The sequence below is a fragment of the Alosa sapidissima genome, chromosome 18 (genome assembly GCF_018492685.1).
Source record: "Alosa sapidissima isolate fAloSap1 chromosome 18, fAloSap1.pri, whole genome shotgun sequence".
NCBI lineage: Eukaryota > Metazoa > Chordata > Actinopteri > Clupeiformes > Clupeidae > Alosa > Alosa sapidissima.
The window spans coordinates 24,574,945-24,594,944 of NC_055974.1; the positions used below are offsets into that span (position 1 = coordinate 24,574,945).

The 20,000-nt window shown below is 43.5% G+C and overlaps 1 protein-coding gene and 1 long non-coding RNA gene across 6 annotated transcripts in view; one reads left to right on the forward strand and one right to left on the reverse strand.

Moving 5' to 3' along the window:
• nlgn2a (neuroligin 2a) overlaps positions 1-13,624 on the forward strand; it is a 114,078-nt gene extending 100,454 nt beyond the window's left edge. For 4 of the 5 annotated variants that reach the window (XM_042069065.1, XM_042069067.1, XM_042069069.1 and 1 more), the window contains 2 exons: positions 2,857-3,223; positions 10,623-13,624. In XM_042069065.1, the coding sequence (XP_041924999.1) occupies positions 2,857-3,223; positions 10,623-11,517 (1,262 nt within the window). In that variant the 3' untranslated portion in view covers positions 11,518-13,624. The remainder of the gene's footprint in view (positions 1-2,856; positions 3,224-10,622) is intronic. The other variant, XM_042069066.1, reaches the window with a different exon arrangement.
• On the reverse strand, positions 6,951-9,782 carry LOC121689342. Its single transcript, XR_006024760.1, has 3 exons — positions 9,665-9,782; positions 8,018-8,020; positions 6,951-6,961 (listed from the first exon to the last, which is right to left on the reverse strand). It is a non-coding gene; the product is annotated as an uncharacterized LOC121689342 (long non-coding RNA).
• Positions 13,625-20,000: the final 6,376 nt, after the last annotated feature.

A 20,000-nucleotide genomic window follows, 5' to 3' on the forward strand; every position in this document is an offset into this window, starting at 1 on the left:
CTACCCCGAAGAGAAGGAGCGAAAGCAGATCGACTACGTCGTCGTCGCCATTGTCACCATTCGAAACACGAATCAGCGGAAAGTGCATTATGCATGGAAGTGAGCAAGAGGAGTCAAAACACTCTTACGCTCAGTGAATATTTCATGTTCCATCTGCCCAGAGTCAGACAACAAACATCCCCACCTAATCCTGTTCCACTTTGCCTTAACAAAGCTTGAGAAGTTGCTGTCAGTGGCAATAGCATTGCTCAGCTGAGCCCTGTGCCGGGGACATCACAAACAAGTGACACCATCTTAGCATCTTTAAATGAATTGCGGTGGTGTGAAGGAGACCAGTAGCAGAAGCTAGTACATTCTATTCCGAACAGATGTTAGCAGGCAGGGCCGGCGCTAGCAATGTGCCCCAGCCCCCGACTCTTAGTGCCTTTTCGAGGCCATGTCTAAGGTGTCTGCCAAATTTTGGATTGAGCCATAGTCGAACAGACCACTGGGAGGTGGGGGGGGGGGCACCAGAGGGAGACTGGAGAGAGGGCCGCACAGGAGATTCATCTTTTTCTCGACTAATTTGGTCTAGGCCTATATTACTTTTGTATTGCTTTTGCATATTAACATGCTTTAGACATATTTAATTTGTTATTTATACTAGTAGCCTATTGTGGTGATTTCTCACGACCCAGATTTTTTGGTGCCCCCCCAGGCACTTGGTACCCTACGCGCAGTGTGTGATGTGTGTGTGCGGAGCGCCCTAGAATCTTTGATCAGAATAGCCATTGCTGCTTGGCTTTTGCTCGACAAGCTACAACAGGCAACCCGATTGACCGTATACATGGCTGTTCATCGGAATAAGAATGGAATACACCACTCCTTTCATTCTGATTAACATTCTAATCAGATCAGCAGTTTTATTCCGATCATAGGTGTCCGATCAAGTGTCCATTATAACCCATCTACTATCAGTTGTTCGCTGTTAGCTAGTCAGCTTTAGGCCAAACACCGTAATACCTCCTTGAAGGAGCTAGGTGGGATTCTGGTGGATTCAAGTTGTCTTGAACACAGCCACATGGTACTCTACCATTGACTCGCATTGTATTTAATACAGCGCCACATGTGGTGAGAAGTGCTATTACAAGAGAGCCAGGCTGACGTTGGTGTGTTAGAACTGGTCTGTGTGCTAACTTCAGTGGAAATCAGAGGGTTGTTTCTTCACCTTCTGTTGCTATGTTTAGGTCATTTTTGAATAACAGAAGAAGCAACACATTATGCCCTTAACGAAGCAGAATGAGTCGTGTCTGTAGGCATGATGTAGGAACAGAGTAACGCAGCCAGTGCAGGCAGAGCTCTCACCTCCTCTCCTCTCACCTCATTCCCAAAAGACCCCAAGAATAACAGGGTTGTCAGCTGAGCTCACACTCTTGGCATGTGTTGGACATGTACAAAGGCCCTGTCTCACACCGTCCAAATGTAATTTACCTTCGTCAGCAACAGCAATGCGTCTCACACTGGGAACACATTTAAATGGGTAAAGTGCAAATTGTCTCACATCAGCATTGTCTTGACCATTGGAAGTTTCGGAAAATGAAGAATTAATCTGGAGATTTAGCTACAATTTGAATACTTACAACAGTGCTGTATTCAACTTGCGTTAAATAATTCTCACCGATTCGGGACTGATAGTCCATGGCAGCTCTTCCTGCTTGGACTGGGTTATGAAGTGGCACTTCCCTCATCAAGGCACAAGGGGCAGTAAGGAGCTCTTTCTCCTCTCTTCCTGTCTCAGGGTGAGAGTATATTTTCTCTTCAGAAAAAGAGCATGGTAGTGCCCTTACATTAATAGCCATTTGTCCCAGGAACTTTCCCCAAAGGCTCCTCTTGTTTGCCCAATGAAGGCCTTATCTACCTCCAGAAGCACTACCTCCATCCTGACACTAGTGGGCAGTGTGCAGCAATTTTGTTCTCCTCTCTGCTCACCTCACGTGAGCGAGAGTGAGCGTTTATTTTCTTCTCCGGAGGAGCAGATTTCAAGAGTGGCACAGCTGGTTGTGGCAGTTCGTTATCACCCCAGTGGGGGTAAATGGTGTGGGGGTGGGGGTATATCGGTGCCCTTGTGGTTGGTAAATGGTGTGGGGGTGGGGGTATATCGGTGCCCTTGTGGTTGGTAAATGGTGTGGGGGTGGGAAGGGTCGCTCATCAGTGCACACTTCACACCGTGGAGTTCAAGAGTGTTCTGGAGGGATCCGCCTGCTGTTCTGCAATCAGGCAGAAAACATCACACAGGGTACTCATATGCCAGCTGTGATCCTTACACACACACACACACACACACACACACACACACACACACGTACAGAAACAAAAAAAGACCTTGTCCAGTGACACCCCATGTACACCACCTCACACAAGTGTTTATCAGAACCTTTGTTTTTCACTTTACCTACCTGCTGCTAGACCTCTTTCTTCTGTGTCTCTCCTCTTCTGTCTCCTGTGTGTGTTTTCACTTATGTACCCACACACACACCTATACACACACCCATACACGCACACACACATAGTAACACAGTAATGAAGCATTTCTCTCTCTCTCTCTCTGTCTCTCTGTCTCTCTGTCTGTCTCTCTCTCTCTCTCGTTCTCTCTCTCTCTGTCTCTGTCTCTCTGTCTGTCTGTCTCTCTCTCTCTCTCTCTCTCGATGTCTCTCTCTCTCTGTCTGTCTGTCTCTCTGTCTGTCTGTCTCTCTCTCTCTCTCTTGCTGTCTCTCTCTGTCTCTGTCTCTCTCTCTCTCTCTCTCTCAGTCTGTAGATATCTGTATTAGTTGTCTCTCCATCACCCTTACTAAAATCAAATCTGTCCCTCCGTCTAAGGTAAAGACATCCTCAGGGAGACCATCAAGTTCATGTACACGGACTGGGCCGACCGTGACAACGGCGAGATGCGCCGCAAGACTCTGCTGGCGCTATTCACCGACCACCAGTGGGTGGCGCCAGCGGTCGCCACGGCCAAGCTCCACGCCGACTACCAGTCGCCCGTCTACTTCTACACCTTCTACCACCACTGCCAGACGGAGACGCGGCCCGAGTGGGCCGACGCGGCGCACGGCGACGAGATCCCGTACGTGTTCGGCGTGCCCATGGTGGGCGCCACCGACCTGTTCCCCTGCAACTTCTCCAAGAACGACGTCATGCTGAGCGCCGTGGTCATGACCTACTGGACCAACTTCGCCAAGACCGGGTATGAGACTGAAACACACACACGCGCACATGTACACACATACACACACACACACACATGTACACACATACACACACGCACATGTACAAACATACACACACGCACATGTACACACATACACACATGCACATGTACACACATACACACACACACACACACACACATACTTTATTTGATTCAAGTAGTCAAGATGAAGTCAAGTTTCAATAGGAATCAAATTTTCTGAATGACCCAGTACATTAAAGCATTTTTACAAGTTCCAGGGTACAAAAAACATTGTCTTTTTCAAATAAACATGCTCCTCCTAATAAGACATACTCACACGCACGCACACACATGTATGCATGCACCCCCACAAGCTCTTTTTCACAGCCTGTCAGCAGTGCAGGGAAATGAGACAAAGTGAAAAAGGAAAAAAGAAAGGCAGCACTTGGCCACCTAAAGGGCATTACACTCACTGACCCGTGAGGGCTTGGTATAAACAATCATGACGACAATGATAGCCTCCAACAAGTCGTCAAAGTTAGCTCCCATATTGATGTATGAAACTCATCTGGAAGGTGTTATATTACTGATATGTCAGTAAAACAGGTAATTTATTTGACTATTATTCCACTGCTTGGTCTATCAACTGTTAACAAGCTAACTGTCCATGCTATCGCTGTTAGGGCCAAAGGAAGTTGCCTTTTTTTTTTAAACAGAACTGCGTGTTTCCTTTCCGTGCTATAAAGACCTATTGCCTATATTGGCAACTACTGCGCGTCGTGGAGTTCTTCGCCTCTCGCTATCGTCCATTAATTTCGTATAACAGGACACCACGGCAGCCGTTTTCTCTTACTTCATGGACATACATTTCTTACATATTCATTTACATAGCTGTCACCTCTGAGTGCTAAGATATGAATTAAAATTAGTATGGGATGTATTGTAACCACATCAGCCTTCACTGCTGTTGATATGGAGGTCAGAAGGCAGACATAAACTTGGGGTATGTGCCTCCCAAAAGGGCCGTTGTCCAATCATCCATTATGGTGAGGGTTCAAAATGGAGGCCTCGGTCAGGCAATGATTTGAGCCGCTGCTCAACTGTGCTTTTGGGGAACAAGTCTTTCTGCCTTTAAAATTTGCAGCATGTTTTGTTGAAAGACACTTCAGCTCCTGAACAACAACAGTGTTGTAAGTCTTGCATGTCTAGGATTTTATTCTTTTATGTAAGCGCTACTCTCTAGGTTGGTTGAAAAAAGCGCGTCGGGTTTCATGTACTTTCCATTTTTTCTCGAGAATATAAATAATGCATTTTCGAAAAATGTAGCAGAACTTTGTGTTGCTGCTCCCAGACTGAAATTGGTCTCAAGCTTCAAGTGAAAGTAAAACAAGCAGAGGTGAGAAGAATGAAGTTACCTCACTTCATGGGGGAAAAGCCATTTTCTGAGAGGGAATCAGGGCAGGAAATGGCACTTTTTGTTGGCAGAAAATCTACATACTTGCTGAGAATTTGCAGTTGAAAGAGACCCTGTGTGTCTCACCACGGGGAAGTGCCTTTTTGCGTAACACTAAAATGCTCAGACACATTATTTGGACTGGAGTGCACCTTTTTTTTAAAAAAAGAAAGCAAGCAAGAAAGAAAAAAAAAACCTTCAGACTTGCCAGGAAGCTCCTGCAGTGATAAAATATTCACTGAAATCTTCCCAATCTTCTTTGATGAAGAGCGTGAGATGAGGCAGGGGAGACCACCCACAACACACACACACACACACACACATACACACACACACACACACACACACACACACACACACACACACACACATACACACACACACACACACACACACACACACACACACTCACACACACACACACACACACACACACACACACACACACACACACACACATATACACACACACACACACACAGTACCACCACTGAGTTAGAACCTGCCCAGTGAGCAGTGTGTGGGCATTTTTTACTTTGGAAAAAGTTTGACACCTGTAGAAAGATTATAGTGCATGCACAGGGTTGAACTGAGTATACACTTAAACAGTAATAAAGATTAGTGCCTGCACAGGGTTGATATGAACTGTGTATACTCTTAAACAGTCATAAAGATTAGTGCCTGCACAGGGTTGAACTGAGTATACACTTAAACAGTAGTAAAGATTAGTGTAGCACAGGGTCAACTGAACTGTGTATACAGTCTTGAATTTCCCCTGGGGATCAATAAAGTATCTATCTATCTATCTATACACTTAAACAGTAATAAAGATTAATGCCTGCACAGGGTTGAACTGAACTGTGTATACACTTAAACAGTAATAAAGATTAGTGTAGCACAGGGTGAACTGAACTGTGTATACACTTAAACAGTAAGTGTAGCACAGGGTGAACTGAACTGTGTATACACTTAAACAGTACTGAAGGCAGGGTGTTATTTGCTGGTGGGGGTCCCTACTTCTGGTCTTGATATCCCTGCCTCTGCTCATTCTTATCACAGGTGGGGATGTGCCCCCATGTTCGTGCCCCCAGAGTGTAGCACTGTAGCTGCCTTGCTGCTCTAGCTGCTGGCTGCAGAAACTCGAGCTAGATAGAACCAATACCTCATACTGATTATGCTACTTGCAGTGATTAAGTAAAGCACTGCAACATCTAGTGCAAATAATAGCCTAATCTGACATCGGAAATGGAGCGTCACTGTCAGGCAGCACTCGTACTTATTTCAGCAGAAAAGCTAGCAGGACAAATGACAGAACATGACAATGATTCAGTGCAACACATTGTCATATTTTACAACCCTCAAAATCTTATAACTGAGAATGCAACTGTGCTGTTGATAGCCTAGGAAAAGAGGACAACTCCACGCAGAGGAGAAGGAACAGGTTGTCCAAAGCAACTTACAGTAGGTGAATGATAGATAATACTGTCAGTGAGAGACTACTGTATGGCACACCAATATGTTTCCATCATCACTTTTACTCATTTTTATAGTAATGACTGCAGCATTGGTATCAGTTTTCACAATGGAATAACGGCTACCTGTGTCTTTTCTGCCTTGAGTTGTGCCTAAAACATCATGATAGGTATATTCAGCCAATAACATTTCCCATCTCGCTTTACTTGTCCACGGCCACTCATTGCAGGAGATAGATACAGTTTCTTCTACCGTGACAACTTTGGTGATGGTGCTTCTAGCTTGTTCCAGCCGCTGCGTGGTTTTGGGAAGGTGCACACAACGTCCACACTGCTGGAAGGACCCTCATTCTTGAGGAGGAAGTAGGCGAGTCCTAAATTCTCTGAGGCCGCAGTTTTCATCACCAGGTTTGGGACGGCAGATCCACTAATAGCCCCCCGTCCCCTCTGTATCTGGACTTTTAGCCTTAGAGAGGCGACTCACCTACTCCCCTTCTTCTTCCAAACTGTGCACCTTCTTGCGGTGTGTGAGATGTATCGACTTGGCTCTTTCCTTTAGTTTGACAAGCAGTTGGAGTGAAGAATAAGACATAGTAAGGCCCTTCCCACCTGGGATGGTACCAGTGCTTTCGCTTGATTATTTTTATCAGCACCAGGTTGCACTTGCTGCTCTTGTTCTGTGGTTTAATGTTGGGGGGAGAGAGAGAGACTTGAGCATTTTGTTCTCTCAACTTTTGTCGCATGTATTCAGCTATTTCAACTAACATACTTGTATACTTATTTTAACAATAGGTCGACACTGGACCCAATTATTTCCTGTATTTGCCACTGTTTTCTTTAGTCTGCTTGTCATGGTTTGGTAAGTTCTCTCCACTAACCCTGCTGATTGGGGGTGATATGCGCAGTGGAATTTGTGAGTTATTCCGAATAACTTGATTGATAAAATGAGTTTTGTTGTCGCTGTACATTTTAGTGGGAATTCCGTAGGTAGGAATTATCACTTGTGTCAGGGCTTTTGCTACTGTTTTAGCATCAGTGTGTGCTGTAGGGAAAACTTTGACCCATTTTGAGTACGTGTCTACTATCACCAAGCAGTTTTATTTGTTTGTTTTCAATTTGTTCAGCTCAGTGAAATCCATTGTATTGTTTTCGAATGGATACTTTGATAGGTGGAAATTTACCAGGCTCTGATCTCATTGCCCCTTGTGGATTAAGTTTAGCACAGATAATACACTTTTCATAAAATGTTTGCAAATAGGACGTACATCCGTACGTCCTGTGAACATTTCCGTTACCACAGCATATCCTGTACGTTTGGAACAATCTGCTTCCTTTTCGCTAAAGCCATCAACATACAAAATTAGGTCTGCGTTTGGAAATGCTACATCAGTTAAATCAGCCCTTGCAGCCACACTTTTTTGTTATTTCAACACAATTGTATGGTTGTCCTTCTCCTTCTACGGACAACAGTGAGGCAGGAGTGAGGCAGTAGGGCAGTGCATTTCTCAATAGTTAGATGTGGTTGTGATGGCAACGTCACCAAGCAAGATAAATGTTTAGCGGGTTTTGTATATGCCTGTTTGTTTTGTAATAACAATACGGCAGCGACATGGGGAACTTTAAGCACTAGTGGCCGATATAAGCCCACATGTATCGATGCTTGTATGGCCATAGGGGTGGCAATCACAGCTTGAAGGCAGTGTGACTTGCCTCTCGCTACAGCATCAAGTTTACCTGAGAAATAGGCAACAGGCACCCCCATGTTTCTGTGTTAGTAGTGACATAATATCTCCTGCCCTACAGACAACTGTTTGTTCAAAGGTTTTTGCATAATCTGTGTCCTTTTCAGTCATTTTATTAGATCAAATCTGCCAGTGGCTTAACTATCTCAGCATTGTTGGCTACCCACTGTCTGCAGTAATTGGTTAATCCTACAAATGTTATAATTTGTGTCTTTGGAGCGTTCAAGAGGGTTAGTTTTCATTCATCATCAAGGGTTCGACCTTGTCATGAAACCTCATAACCTATGTATTTGACGGTGGTCTGCCAGAGTTACAATTTGTTTTTGCTGATCGTATGTATGTATGTATCGTACACGGCGGAACTGTTGGAGCTCAGTTGCACTCTTTAGCCCGATAATTTTTTCTCTTTCTTGTGTCTACAACACCTTGCTTTATCCAGAGGATCACTAGAGTGCCCTTCCCTCTCTAAGTCTTTCACTTTTCCCCTTTTCTCCTCTATCTTTCTTTTCAGATTGGTCAGCACTGTATCTGAACATGATAGTTATACCATATTTCCAATACCATTTTTAACCCTGGATAGTAGACCCTGGATATTTTTGTTCCATGTACTTCCAGTCGTAGGGGCAGCCGTGGCCTACTGGTTAGCACCGGAGGGTTGCCGGTTCGAACCCCGACCAGTAGGCATGGCTGAGGTGCCCTTGAGCAAGGCACCTAATACCTCACTGCTCCCCGAGCGCCGCTGTTGTTGCAGGCAGCTCACTGCGCCGGGATTAGTGTGTGCTTCACCTCACTGTGTGCTGAGTGTGTTTCACTAATTCACGGATTGGGATAAATGCAGAGACCAAATTTCCCTCACGGGCTCAAAAGAGTATATATACTTAAACTTCAGCTCTTTCTTCTACTGGTCACTGACCAGATCCTGCAGGACTACTTTCATTTCCCATTTTTTTAACTCTTTCACTCTATTATTATCTCTCAACAGATAACACCAATTAAGTATCTCATCAAACTTAAAGGAGAATTCCGGTGTGATATTGACCTAAAGTGTTGAAACATGATACCGGGTGTGAACATACTGTATGTCTCATAGCTCATCTCGGCTCATCTGTTTTTAGCAGCTACTGGAATCCATGCATTTCCACTGAATTATTTTTGGAATCTGGTCCCTTATCATACCTGTTCATTCGTACTCGTCGCTCGACTTATCGTGACTAAATTCAAGATGGCGGCGAATGGTAAACTTCATGAAGGTACTGTCTATATAAATCATCTTGTAAATAAACTACCAGTGCTTTTTCAAAGTTCTCAATGTCTCGTTTTAAATGTCAAGGCCCTCGGAAGTCTACCAATGAAGTATGGAGCTACTTTGAGCCTCGTAAATGGTGTAAAACAGTGATTTATTTGCATGGCTAGGCCGATGCCAGAGGCACCCCCATCGAAAAACTGTTGGTAGCATCGGCTAACTAGAAGAGTCATTGGCCTTCCTCTTTTGTTACAAACAAGTGGCGGAGGTCTTTGTTCGGAGTCCCAGACTCCCCCATGCATGGTTTTCAGCCTTTCTACTGGACAGAGCTCATTAAAAACGTAATTACACAGAAATTACGTAAATTAAATTAAAGTAATTTAAATTACAAAATTAAAGTAATTTAAATTAAAATGTTAAATAATATTTTTCCACACTCATTTTTCTTCACTAATTTACGCCATTTCTGTAAAATAAAATGTTATTACATTTATTTTCATTGGAGCATTAATGGTGAGGCACCTGCCTCCCCTAACCGCACATCACTGATACAGAGACATAAACATGCTTATGAAACCTAGCATCTTAATACGGCTGCATGCCCTCGCTCACCTCTGCTTATTAGGTAGCTTGACATTTCAATTAACCACAACCATTTCATACTGTGTGTTTAGAATAGGCACAAAACAACAACAACCAGTCATGCGATGTGACTTCTCTAAACATAAGCTCATACAGGGGTAAGATACAATGTTTGCATAATCACTTAATACAATGGAGGTGAAATAAACATGATACATGATAGATAAAAGAACAAAACAGCTTTCTCCCACAGTGAGTATTATTTGCTGAACGTTACAAAAAAGTGTTACATATTAGAAATAGCTTAGCATCACTTACCCTACCTTTAGTTTATTCACATTGCTCTCTACAGAACTACCTTTAATTTGCTGAGGACGAAGAGAAATCCCTTGTTCGATCAATCAGCCAGCAGCAGAGAAATTACTTAATAAACAATAAATATTCTGTATTGCGCAAACGAACAGTAGGCTACACATGTTGTGTATTTAAGATAGCACATGTTTTAACAGCTTCGAAGCTTCATGGTCAACTGTACTGACCATGTTTTGGTTCAGAAATTATTTTGATAAAAACTGTAGAAATTACTGCAGAATGTTAGAAAAGAGAATATGAATGGCTAGACAAACGTCTTGCTGGAGTTAAAGCGAAGGGAAAGTGTCATAGTGAGATACTGATGGCATAATCAAAATTAGTTTCAAAAGTTGAAGGAGAGTTTCCAGACCATGTTTCATGAGACAGATTCTATCTAGCTGTCTAGGCGTCAGCAGTTTGATGTTTTGTTCCCTGAAGTTATGAGTGTGTTGGGGATGTCTGAGTCTTGTCTTTTACTTTCTTCTCTCTTATTCTGAGCTTTTGGCTACAGAGTTATGACGTGATATTTAAGTTTCTTTTTCAATTTCTTTTTCTGTTTCTGTTATTTCAGGGATCCCAACTTGCCCGTGCCCCAGGACACCAAGTTCATCCACACCAAGCCCAACCGCTTCGAGGAGGTCATCTGGACCAAGTTCAGCTCCAAGGACAAGCAGTACCTGCACATCGGCCTCAAGCCGCGCATCCGCGACAACTACCGCGCCAACAAGGTGGCCTTCTGGCTGGAGCTGGTGCCTCACCTGCACAACCTCCACGAGGAGCTCCTGAGCTCGACCACCACCCGCGTGCCACCCGGCACTGCCCGCACGCCCCACTGGAAGCCCAGCGGGCCGCGCACCACGCGCCACCCGTACCCCACCTACCCGCCAGAGACAGACCCATACGGTTCGGAGCGCCCGCGCGTCTCGCCCTTCCCCGACGACACGCGCGACTACTCCACGGAGCTCAGCGTCACGGTGGCCGTGGGTGCCTCGCTGCTTTTCCTCAACATCCTGGCTTTCGCCGCACTCTACTACAAGCGCGACAAGCGCCACGAAATGCGTCGGCATCGGCTTTCGCCGCAGCGCGGCATGGGTATGGGCATGGGGCTGGGCATGGGTGTGGGCGGCATCGGCGGCATCGTGGGCGTGGGCGGCGGCGCTAACGACCTGGCGCACAGCCAGGAGGAGGAGATCATGTCCATGCAGATGAAGCAGTCGGAGCACGACGCGCACCACGACCTGGAGCCACTGCGGCCGCACGACATCCTGCGACCGGCCTGCCCGCCCGACTACACGCTGGCGCTACGGCGCGCGCCCGACGACGTGCCCCTCATGACGCCCAACACCATCACCATGATCCCCAGCTCCATCACCGGCATGCAGCCCCTCCACGCCTTCAACACCTTCCCCACCACCGCCGGCCACAACAACACCCTGCCCCACCCACACTCCACCACCCGGGTATAGTAGCACCACCACCACCACCACCACCGCCAGCCTCCCAAACCCCTCTCCTACCACAGGCCTCATCCGCCGCTACCACCCCGGCCCACACACACACAGCGCCTCCTTCAGGATGAGGCAGGAACAACACCCTCCTCCTCCTCCTCTCTCCTCTCGGGCACCAACACTGGGCCCCCCAGCTAATCTCTGATCTTATCCTGCTATGACCCTTAACCCACTGCTGGCACCCCTTTTTACAAACTCCATCCGTCAGTGACTCCATGGTTCCTCCACCTTCCTACCAGTCTGTGTGCCAACCCCCACCCGACCACCATTTTAAAAAAACAGTGAAACACTCTGCCAACTTGCCAATGCGTCATAGACCCCCCACCCCTGCTCATCTTTGGATAAATAGCGCCACCTGGTGGCAGCCTTCTGAACTAACTCCACTCGCATGAAAGGGGAGGATTTTTGTTTTGTTTTTCCGTTTGCAAATGCTGAAGAAGAACACACACACACACACACACACGTTTGGTCTAGATGTTTAGACTCTGCAGTGAGATGGACATCAGACCGTCCTCTCTGTATTTAGTGATGACCTTCTCTGGGAGCACGAGAGACATCACACACACTCTCACACATCTTCAGAGACACACTGAAGAGCAAAGGAGGCTAAGGAGAAGAAGAAAGAAGAGGAGATATTTTTTCTCTCTCTATCTCTCTGTATGAGGTGACATACTCGGACATCTCTCCATCTGCCCTCCATATCCCTTCATCATGTCCTCCTCTCTTTCTTTCACACCAACTCTACTTTTCTATACATCCATCCCTATCCTTCGCTCAGTAGCACCATCCCCTTTCCAATTTCCCATCAATTTGAATCTTTGGAGTAGCTTATTTTTTTATATACACACAGTACAATATGAACATTTGCAACATTCATATGACTGGATTTAAAATTATATATATATATATAAATATATGTATATGTATAGATAGATATATATTAAAAAAAAAATACAACAGCTCGACATTGTGGTTCAGCCAGCAAACTTGGTGCCAAGAAGTCCACCCTGTGTGATTGAAGAGAAGAGAAGTTCGCCACGTTGGGAAAATGATTTTTTCGCCCACCAGTGCCAAAATCTTTTTTGCCATCACATCTTTCTGTCTCTTGGCCGTGGATGCCCTCTCCTGGTTGGGAAAAAGGTTTATAAATATATAAATAGAGAGACTGAGTGCTATATATACAAAGATGGATGCCGTATATATCACTAAAGGTTTGCTCAGTGGGATTCTATGCATGACTTATTTTTTAAACGGGACACAAAAGGAAGAAGACTACGATGGCGAAGAAGACGAAGAAAAGGTCAAAAGGTCAAAAGGGTTTTTTTTTACTTTACACTCATCCTTTAGTAAATGATCAGCTGTCTTAGTCTCAGTCTTGTCATTGTACACAGAACTGAGCGCGCACACACACACACACACACACACACACACACACACACACCCTCATAGTTTCTTTCTGTGGCCTGCAGCCGAATGACTGCTAAGGACAGGACATTAGCGCTGTGGCCTCGAGCCATTGGTCATCATCACTCCTCTCTCTAATGTGACATCATCCAGCCTCCACCCACCCACCAGATCTCATCTCTTTTCTACTACATGCTGACGCACTGACTCATGATGTTTTATCATATCCTCTTTTTTTTTTAACTTTATTTGTCCAAGCCCTGTCTCGCTGATAGTAATTATTGGTGCTATACTGTATCTCACATGATGTGAATTCGCCAGGGTTTATATTGTACTGAATAGCTAGAGACGTGAGCTGTGTGTGTGTGTGTGTGTGTGTGTGTGTGTGTGTGTGTGTGTGTGTGCGTGTGTGCGTGTGTGTGTGTGTGTGTGTGTGTGTGTGTGCGTGCGTGCATGTGCGACATCACAGATGGCTCTGACATTAGACTTGTAAGTTGCATAAACCTGCCCTTCATTGTACATAGTACATTCATACATTTGCCCTGACTTCTCATTCCATTGCGATTACCCTTAAAATAGATTATTTTTACACACAAACACACACACACACACACACACACACACACACACACACACACACACACACACACACTTCCTCCCTCTCATCTCTCTCTTGCTATCTGTACATGCATTCTGTTTGATGAAATAGCTTGTGTGTGTGTGTGTGTGTGTGTGTGTGTGTGTGTGTGCACGCTAGCTAGTGAAGAGAGATACTAGTCCTTTATAGATCTGTTAATAAGCAGCAAGAACAGAGAAAGAGTAGCAATAGAAAGAAAGTAGGAGAGAGAGAGAGAGAGAGAGAGAGAGAGAGAGAGAGAGAGAGAGAGAGAGAGAGATGTATCATATGTGTAGAGTTAACCTCCTTGTAGGAGAATGAAAGCCCTTTGGTCAATCTCATTTGGGGGATTATATAAAACATGGCCCCATTACCTCCATTGTTACATTTACAGCCTCTCTCTCTCTCCCTCTCTCCCTCCCTCTCTCTCTCTGTCTCTCTCTCTATCTCTCTGTTTGCTGGCAAATGCAAGTGCATTCTATTGTGGCTCATGCAGTCATCATTTATTCAGCTTTCATTGTCCATATCTCACACACTCTCTCTCTCTCTCACACACACACACACACACTCTCTCTCGCTCTCTCTCTCTCCATCTCTACCCTGCATTACAATTATTACATCCGTTGTAAGCACATTGAAAAAGCGCTGCGAGGTGGAATTACTTTTTGTGTATTCTATTGATATGATGTCAGCAAAGGAATCAGACATTGCATACGGCCGGCACGCTGGCTGGCATTAGGTAACTATTCCATGACAGTTCACTTTAGGGCGCTGTTTGGAATGTGACCACAAGGTGGCGGCAGTGTGTCATTTTTGTTTGAATTGGTCCCTTTTCTCTGTATGAGCATAACGCTCAAATGTACGTCCACTGCACTCCTGTATGTCTGGGCAGATCGTACCCCTCAAAAATGGATGCTCACACAGTACAGAAATGTCAACAAGCCCAGATGATATGAGGTCTTCTGTCTGCTTTCTTGTTTTTAGTTTGTTTGTTTTTTGGAGTTTTTTTGCTCAAAATGTTTGTTTTTGTAGAGTTTTGGGCACCATGGTGGCTTCACAGTATTGTTTGTGTGCCTGAAGGAGAAACGTTTGGATTTAATTTGTTTATGTGTAGGCTACTTTGTCCATGTTTTAGATGCGGTTGGCGTTTCTCTCTGTGGATATGATGGACATGTCGTGGGGACATTTTTTCTTGGTGCTTTACACAAAATACGGGCTGTGAAAAGAGGGGAGCGACTTTGAGCTTTTAAGCGCAAAACAAGAGTTCGGACTTCACTTGTTGGACAAAAGAGAATGAAGTCGAGGGCACAAACATACATGAGCAAGATTGGGGGGCACACACAAAAATACATTTCAAAACATGACACTTGGAGGTACCATCAGAAAGGGATATCGGACGCTAGACATCTGTCGAACTTAACTACAAAACTATTAAGGTGCGTGTTAACCGGGAACACACTAATATGAGGAGGTCCAGCGTTATGTCTGCAACTACAGGAAAAAGGCTCTTTGTTTTGTTTTGTTTTCCGCTATTTTACTTGTCTGTTTTATATGCTTACACGTTAAGAGGGGGACTACTGTGACCTGCTCACAGTCGGGACATTTTCCCCTCTGCTCACCTGAAGAGCTTCTCTGAAGAACACATTATTACGAGAACATGGAAAGAGACTGAGGAGGAGGGGAAGAAAAAAAAACAACTGTACATTTTTAAGTGTAAGAACAAGCTGACAAAAAAAAATATTTGTAAATATTCAGTTTCTTGTTTGTTTATTTTTTTGAGTGAATGAAATACTTTGTCAGCAAGACAACAGGTGCAAGTTCCAAATTGGCCGACAAAGTCCATTCTGCCTCCTTAAATATAATGATGTCCTGTTGATTTGGGTCATTTTGAGTCACTTTTTAAGTGGTGAGGGATGGTTTGCTGACATTCATAGCTTGTGCATTGACAGAAGGTCATAAATCTAATATGTAGCATCTTGACATTTGAACAGCCATATGGGGGGTCATCGTTTTACAATAGACACTTAAAGCTGTTGTTCTGCTCCTCATACCTGATGGGACATTCGCCCCGTAGGTATAGAACTTCTCTGTACTGAACGCAGTTGCAGTGTGTGTGTACTGTGTAGGAATATGGCTGGGTGGCTAAGTCCAACTGCCAGGCTGTAGCTTGCTTAGGGTGTGGGGTCGGTGTCTGCTCCCCAGTAGACTTTCACATGTTAAAGGCTGGACGCTGGTTGAGACACCCTGCGCATGCAGCTCAAGAGACCGTTACCATAGCGTTGACCCACAGGTCATACAGGCACAGGTTAGCAAGGTTCAAGGTCAGGTCAGGGTCAAGTAGATTATTGGTGTCAAAATTCAGTTCAATTCAGACAGAGGCAGAGAGAGAGAGTGTGTGTGTCAGGGTTATTTTTGACTAAAGAATATTTTCTTGAACAAAAATATCAGTATTGTCGTAGAGGAATATATGAACACAACTCTCCAAGACCCGTCCACCGATGACGAAGAAAACTATTTCTCATCTGTCCACCACAAAAATACATGCAGTATCACATCATGCAGAACCTGTTAGGCCGGTGTTGGTGTCTCTTCTCTATGACTCCCTAAAGACAGGACCACACATGTTCTTTGGAAGTGTTTTTGTTTTGTTTTGTTTTGTTTTTTAACTCTGAGAACAGAACGATGATCAGTTTAGGTCAGTAGCATACAAGCCTGTTGGTTTTGAACAGGCAGAAGCACATGACATTAAGAAACAAACAAACAATAAATAAATAAACAAACATTGGGGACCTCGAGATAAGCGAGAACTTGCACCTGTTGTCTAGACTTCCTTTCTTTGTTGAAATCAGAAAACCCAAGACTTGAGACGAGGAAAAACCATGTTAATACTGGATTTTAAAAAAAGATAATTATTACAAAAAAAGAAAAGTAAAAAATGATATAAATAAGGTGATGATATTTCTGTTTAATTTAGAAGTTATTACACACTTGTATGCTGTGATTCTGACCTGGAAACATTAAAGACATTCATAGCCAGAGAGAAACCATGTGGACTTCTTGTTATTGTCTCCCTCAGTCTGTATTGAATGCAATGTGGTTATTGTGATATAAAAAGTACGGAGCCTGTCAAGGGACATGTGCAAAGAAATTTGTTTTCAAGTTTTTGGTGCGCGCACTAGATACTTTTGTGTGTGCAACAGAAACTTAGAAAAGCAAAAACTGAATTAAAGACCTATTGCAGATGTCACTTTAGGGGCTCCGTACAAACATGTGTTTATGATCAGAATTGTGTGCTTGTAAAGAAGAGGTTGCCTTCCCAGGGCAGAACATGCAGGACATGGTGAACACACAGGAGTCCCAGGCCTCAAGACCACCCTCTAATCAAATGGTAGGTACAGTATATTTATATACCGTTCACGTATACAGTCACGTGACAATTCAGCTCACGTTGCACAACGTTGGACTGGAGCAATGCGAGCTGAACTGTCAGGTGACTGTTTTCCCAAGATGGCGCCCGCCTGTATATGTGAAAAGTACTGTTTCTAAACTATCTTTTTAATAAACTGTCTGTACACTTACAAAGTTCTCAATGCTTCGGTTTACATGTAGGGCCCCTCATTATATGCTACCGTGGAACTGTGGTGCTATTTTGAGCCTTGTTAGTGGTATAGAAATAGCGATTTCTTTTTACTTTACATGTGCCCCGAATACTAGCGTTATAAGCTAATTAGCGGTTTTTGGTAAAACTGGTCACGTTCGATTAGCATGAAAACATATCCCAGAGAACGAACAAACTCAGTACACATGTGTTATTAAACCTTAGGTTCATTTTGCACCGGAATTGTACCACCAACACCAGTGCTAGCCTTACATTCATGTCAAAATGGCTGCCGTGAAAAAGGTCTATTCTTGACATTGTGGCCACATCATTTCCTGTTGACATAAAGTGCATAAAGTCTACGAGCTGTCCTCAATAAAACCAAACCAAGTGGTTGTATTGGTCCATTGATAACATATTGAACTGTACCGATGAGTTAGATAGAACAGCAAAACCGGTACAGTCTGAAGTTAGCAACAGCTGGACTGAGTGAGTGTCCCTACAAACTAGCAGCTGGCTCATACTGTAGGAAGATGACCCGACTTAATGGCCAAATCTTCAGTGTAATTTTTTAATTCACTTCAGTTGTCCATGCGCTTGTTTTCACCGAGTCGTCCCGCGATGTTGGGCATTGGCTGAGGCTGGAGAGAAGAGACCTCAGGCCCAGAGTGTTGTTGGCTTAGTTTGGGACAACCTGTGTGGGCAGAGGATATTCAACACCTCACCTGCCTCGCTCCTCACATTTGTGATGTTTATTAAGTAGGTCTTCAAATTATCGGTGAATACTATTTTAGTAATGGGTAACACTTTATGGGAAGGGTACATGAATTATCATGAATTCATGCATGAATTAATTCATGATTTACGTATTACTTCATTCCTTAATATCTCATGAATCATCCGGAATTTACATGAGTTCATAGTCTGTCATTCATGACCTCATACATGAACAACACATCAACTAAAGCATTAAGTATGGTGAGCACATCATTATGATTTATGATTGATGATTCATAACATATAAAGGAATGAAGTAATGCATAAATCATGAATTAATTCATGCATGAATTCATGTACCCTTACCGTAAACTGTTACCTAGTAATAACTGCCACAAAGAAGTTTGAAGAAAAGAACATGAAATTCATTTTTCTGGACATGGTACCACATGACATGGAATGTCCCATAATTCGATTACATGTCTATATTGATTACACAATTATATTGATTATGTGTCATTTTGATGAATTTTAACATATTATGTAGATTTAGGCCTATGTCTGGGGTGATCAGTTGGTTGACTTTCAACATTATAGATTTGTTTCCAATTCAGTGTATGTTCATGCACATTAACTGGTGTTGCATGGTTGTATGTCACAATAAGATGATGTTATTACATTTGTAAGACCACAGTGTATTTTATTTATTTATTTTATTTATGCCCAATCATGGCATGAACTCATTATATAGGAAGAGGGGCCTGAACATTTCTCTTTCAGGATTGAACATAAAAACTGTACAGGAGCAACTAATGCATTGCATTTAAAATCTAATACCTGCATATAGCCCATCCCTACTGTATCTTTCCATGTCTTGGTAGTCAGTTGAGTCAGTAGTAGGCCTACAGCATGACCACAAGAGGGCGCTAATGCTCATGTTTATGGTCCTCTGGTGGGGAGAGTCTCCAACTCGCATTCTTTCAGTGTCTGAAACCTCATTGCTGATAACATGGCCGTCTGTCTCTCACAAATCTCTCAGGGATGGAGCAATATCATGACTGATAGTACTGCTTGTCCTCCCTACAGTTTAATCTGGCTCAACATGCCCCAGCTAACAGGTGGTAACCATATCTGTGTGTGTGTGTGTGTGTGTGTGTGTGTGTGTGTGTGTGTGTGTGTAATCTTGTATGTGCATGTTTGGAGGGAAAGACAAAGTGCAAGGCCTGTAAGATATCAAAGTGTGTTCCTAGAATCATCGCTGAGATTGTGCCAGAATCACTTCAGTTAATAAAAGCTGTTGCCATGCAGCCTTATCATTTGTGTATTCCCATCTCCATCAGAAGATAGGGGATTTAGGCAGCATTTGGCAACATGACATTGAAACTCTGTGGGGGCAGAAACTAAATGAATCACTTCACCCACATGATAATGGAAAATCATCAACTCGTAAACACATCAACATTTCAGAACTTTATTGCAAATAGTTGGTGCTTAACAAAGTTGCCAAAATAGCACATTATCAAATTACAATGTAAAAAAAAAAATAAGGTACAGTTTAATAATAATAAAAAAGGATGTTGTGCTCATTATGGTGATACACTGAAAATGTAGTCTTTGTTTGAAATACATTAACTAAACATATTACTAATAAATCATAATGACATAAAACAAAATATTTTCTTTCGTTAAAAAAAAAAAACTGACTTTCCTGTTATGAAGTTAAGATGTTTCTCTAAGTACTGGTTAACTGGAATGTGTCCGACCACTGGATAGATAGGCACTAAAAAAATGTTTTCCTAGAAGTGTGTGTGTGTGTGTGTGTGTGTGTGGCTTCTGACATTAAGCACTATTGTTTCATTAGAACATTGTGTGTAATGTTGCCTGTAGTCCAAACTAATGTTTCATTAGAACATTGTGTGTAATGTTGCCTGTAGTCCAAACTAGTGTTTCATTAGAACATTGAGGTGAGATAAGGAGTTCATAAACTGTGGTAACATGAGCAGACCAGTATTCCAAAAATTCCACATTTTCAGTCTTCAGTGTACACACACACACACACACACACACACACAACCATCATTCCACCTTCTAAATCTGTGGATATAG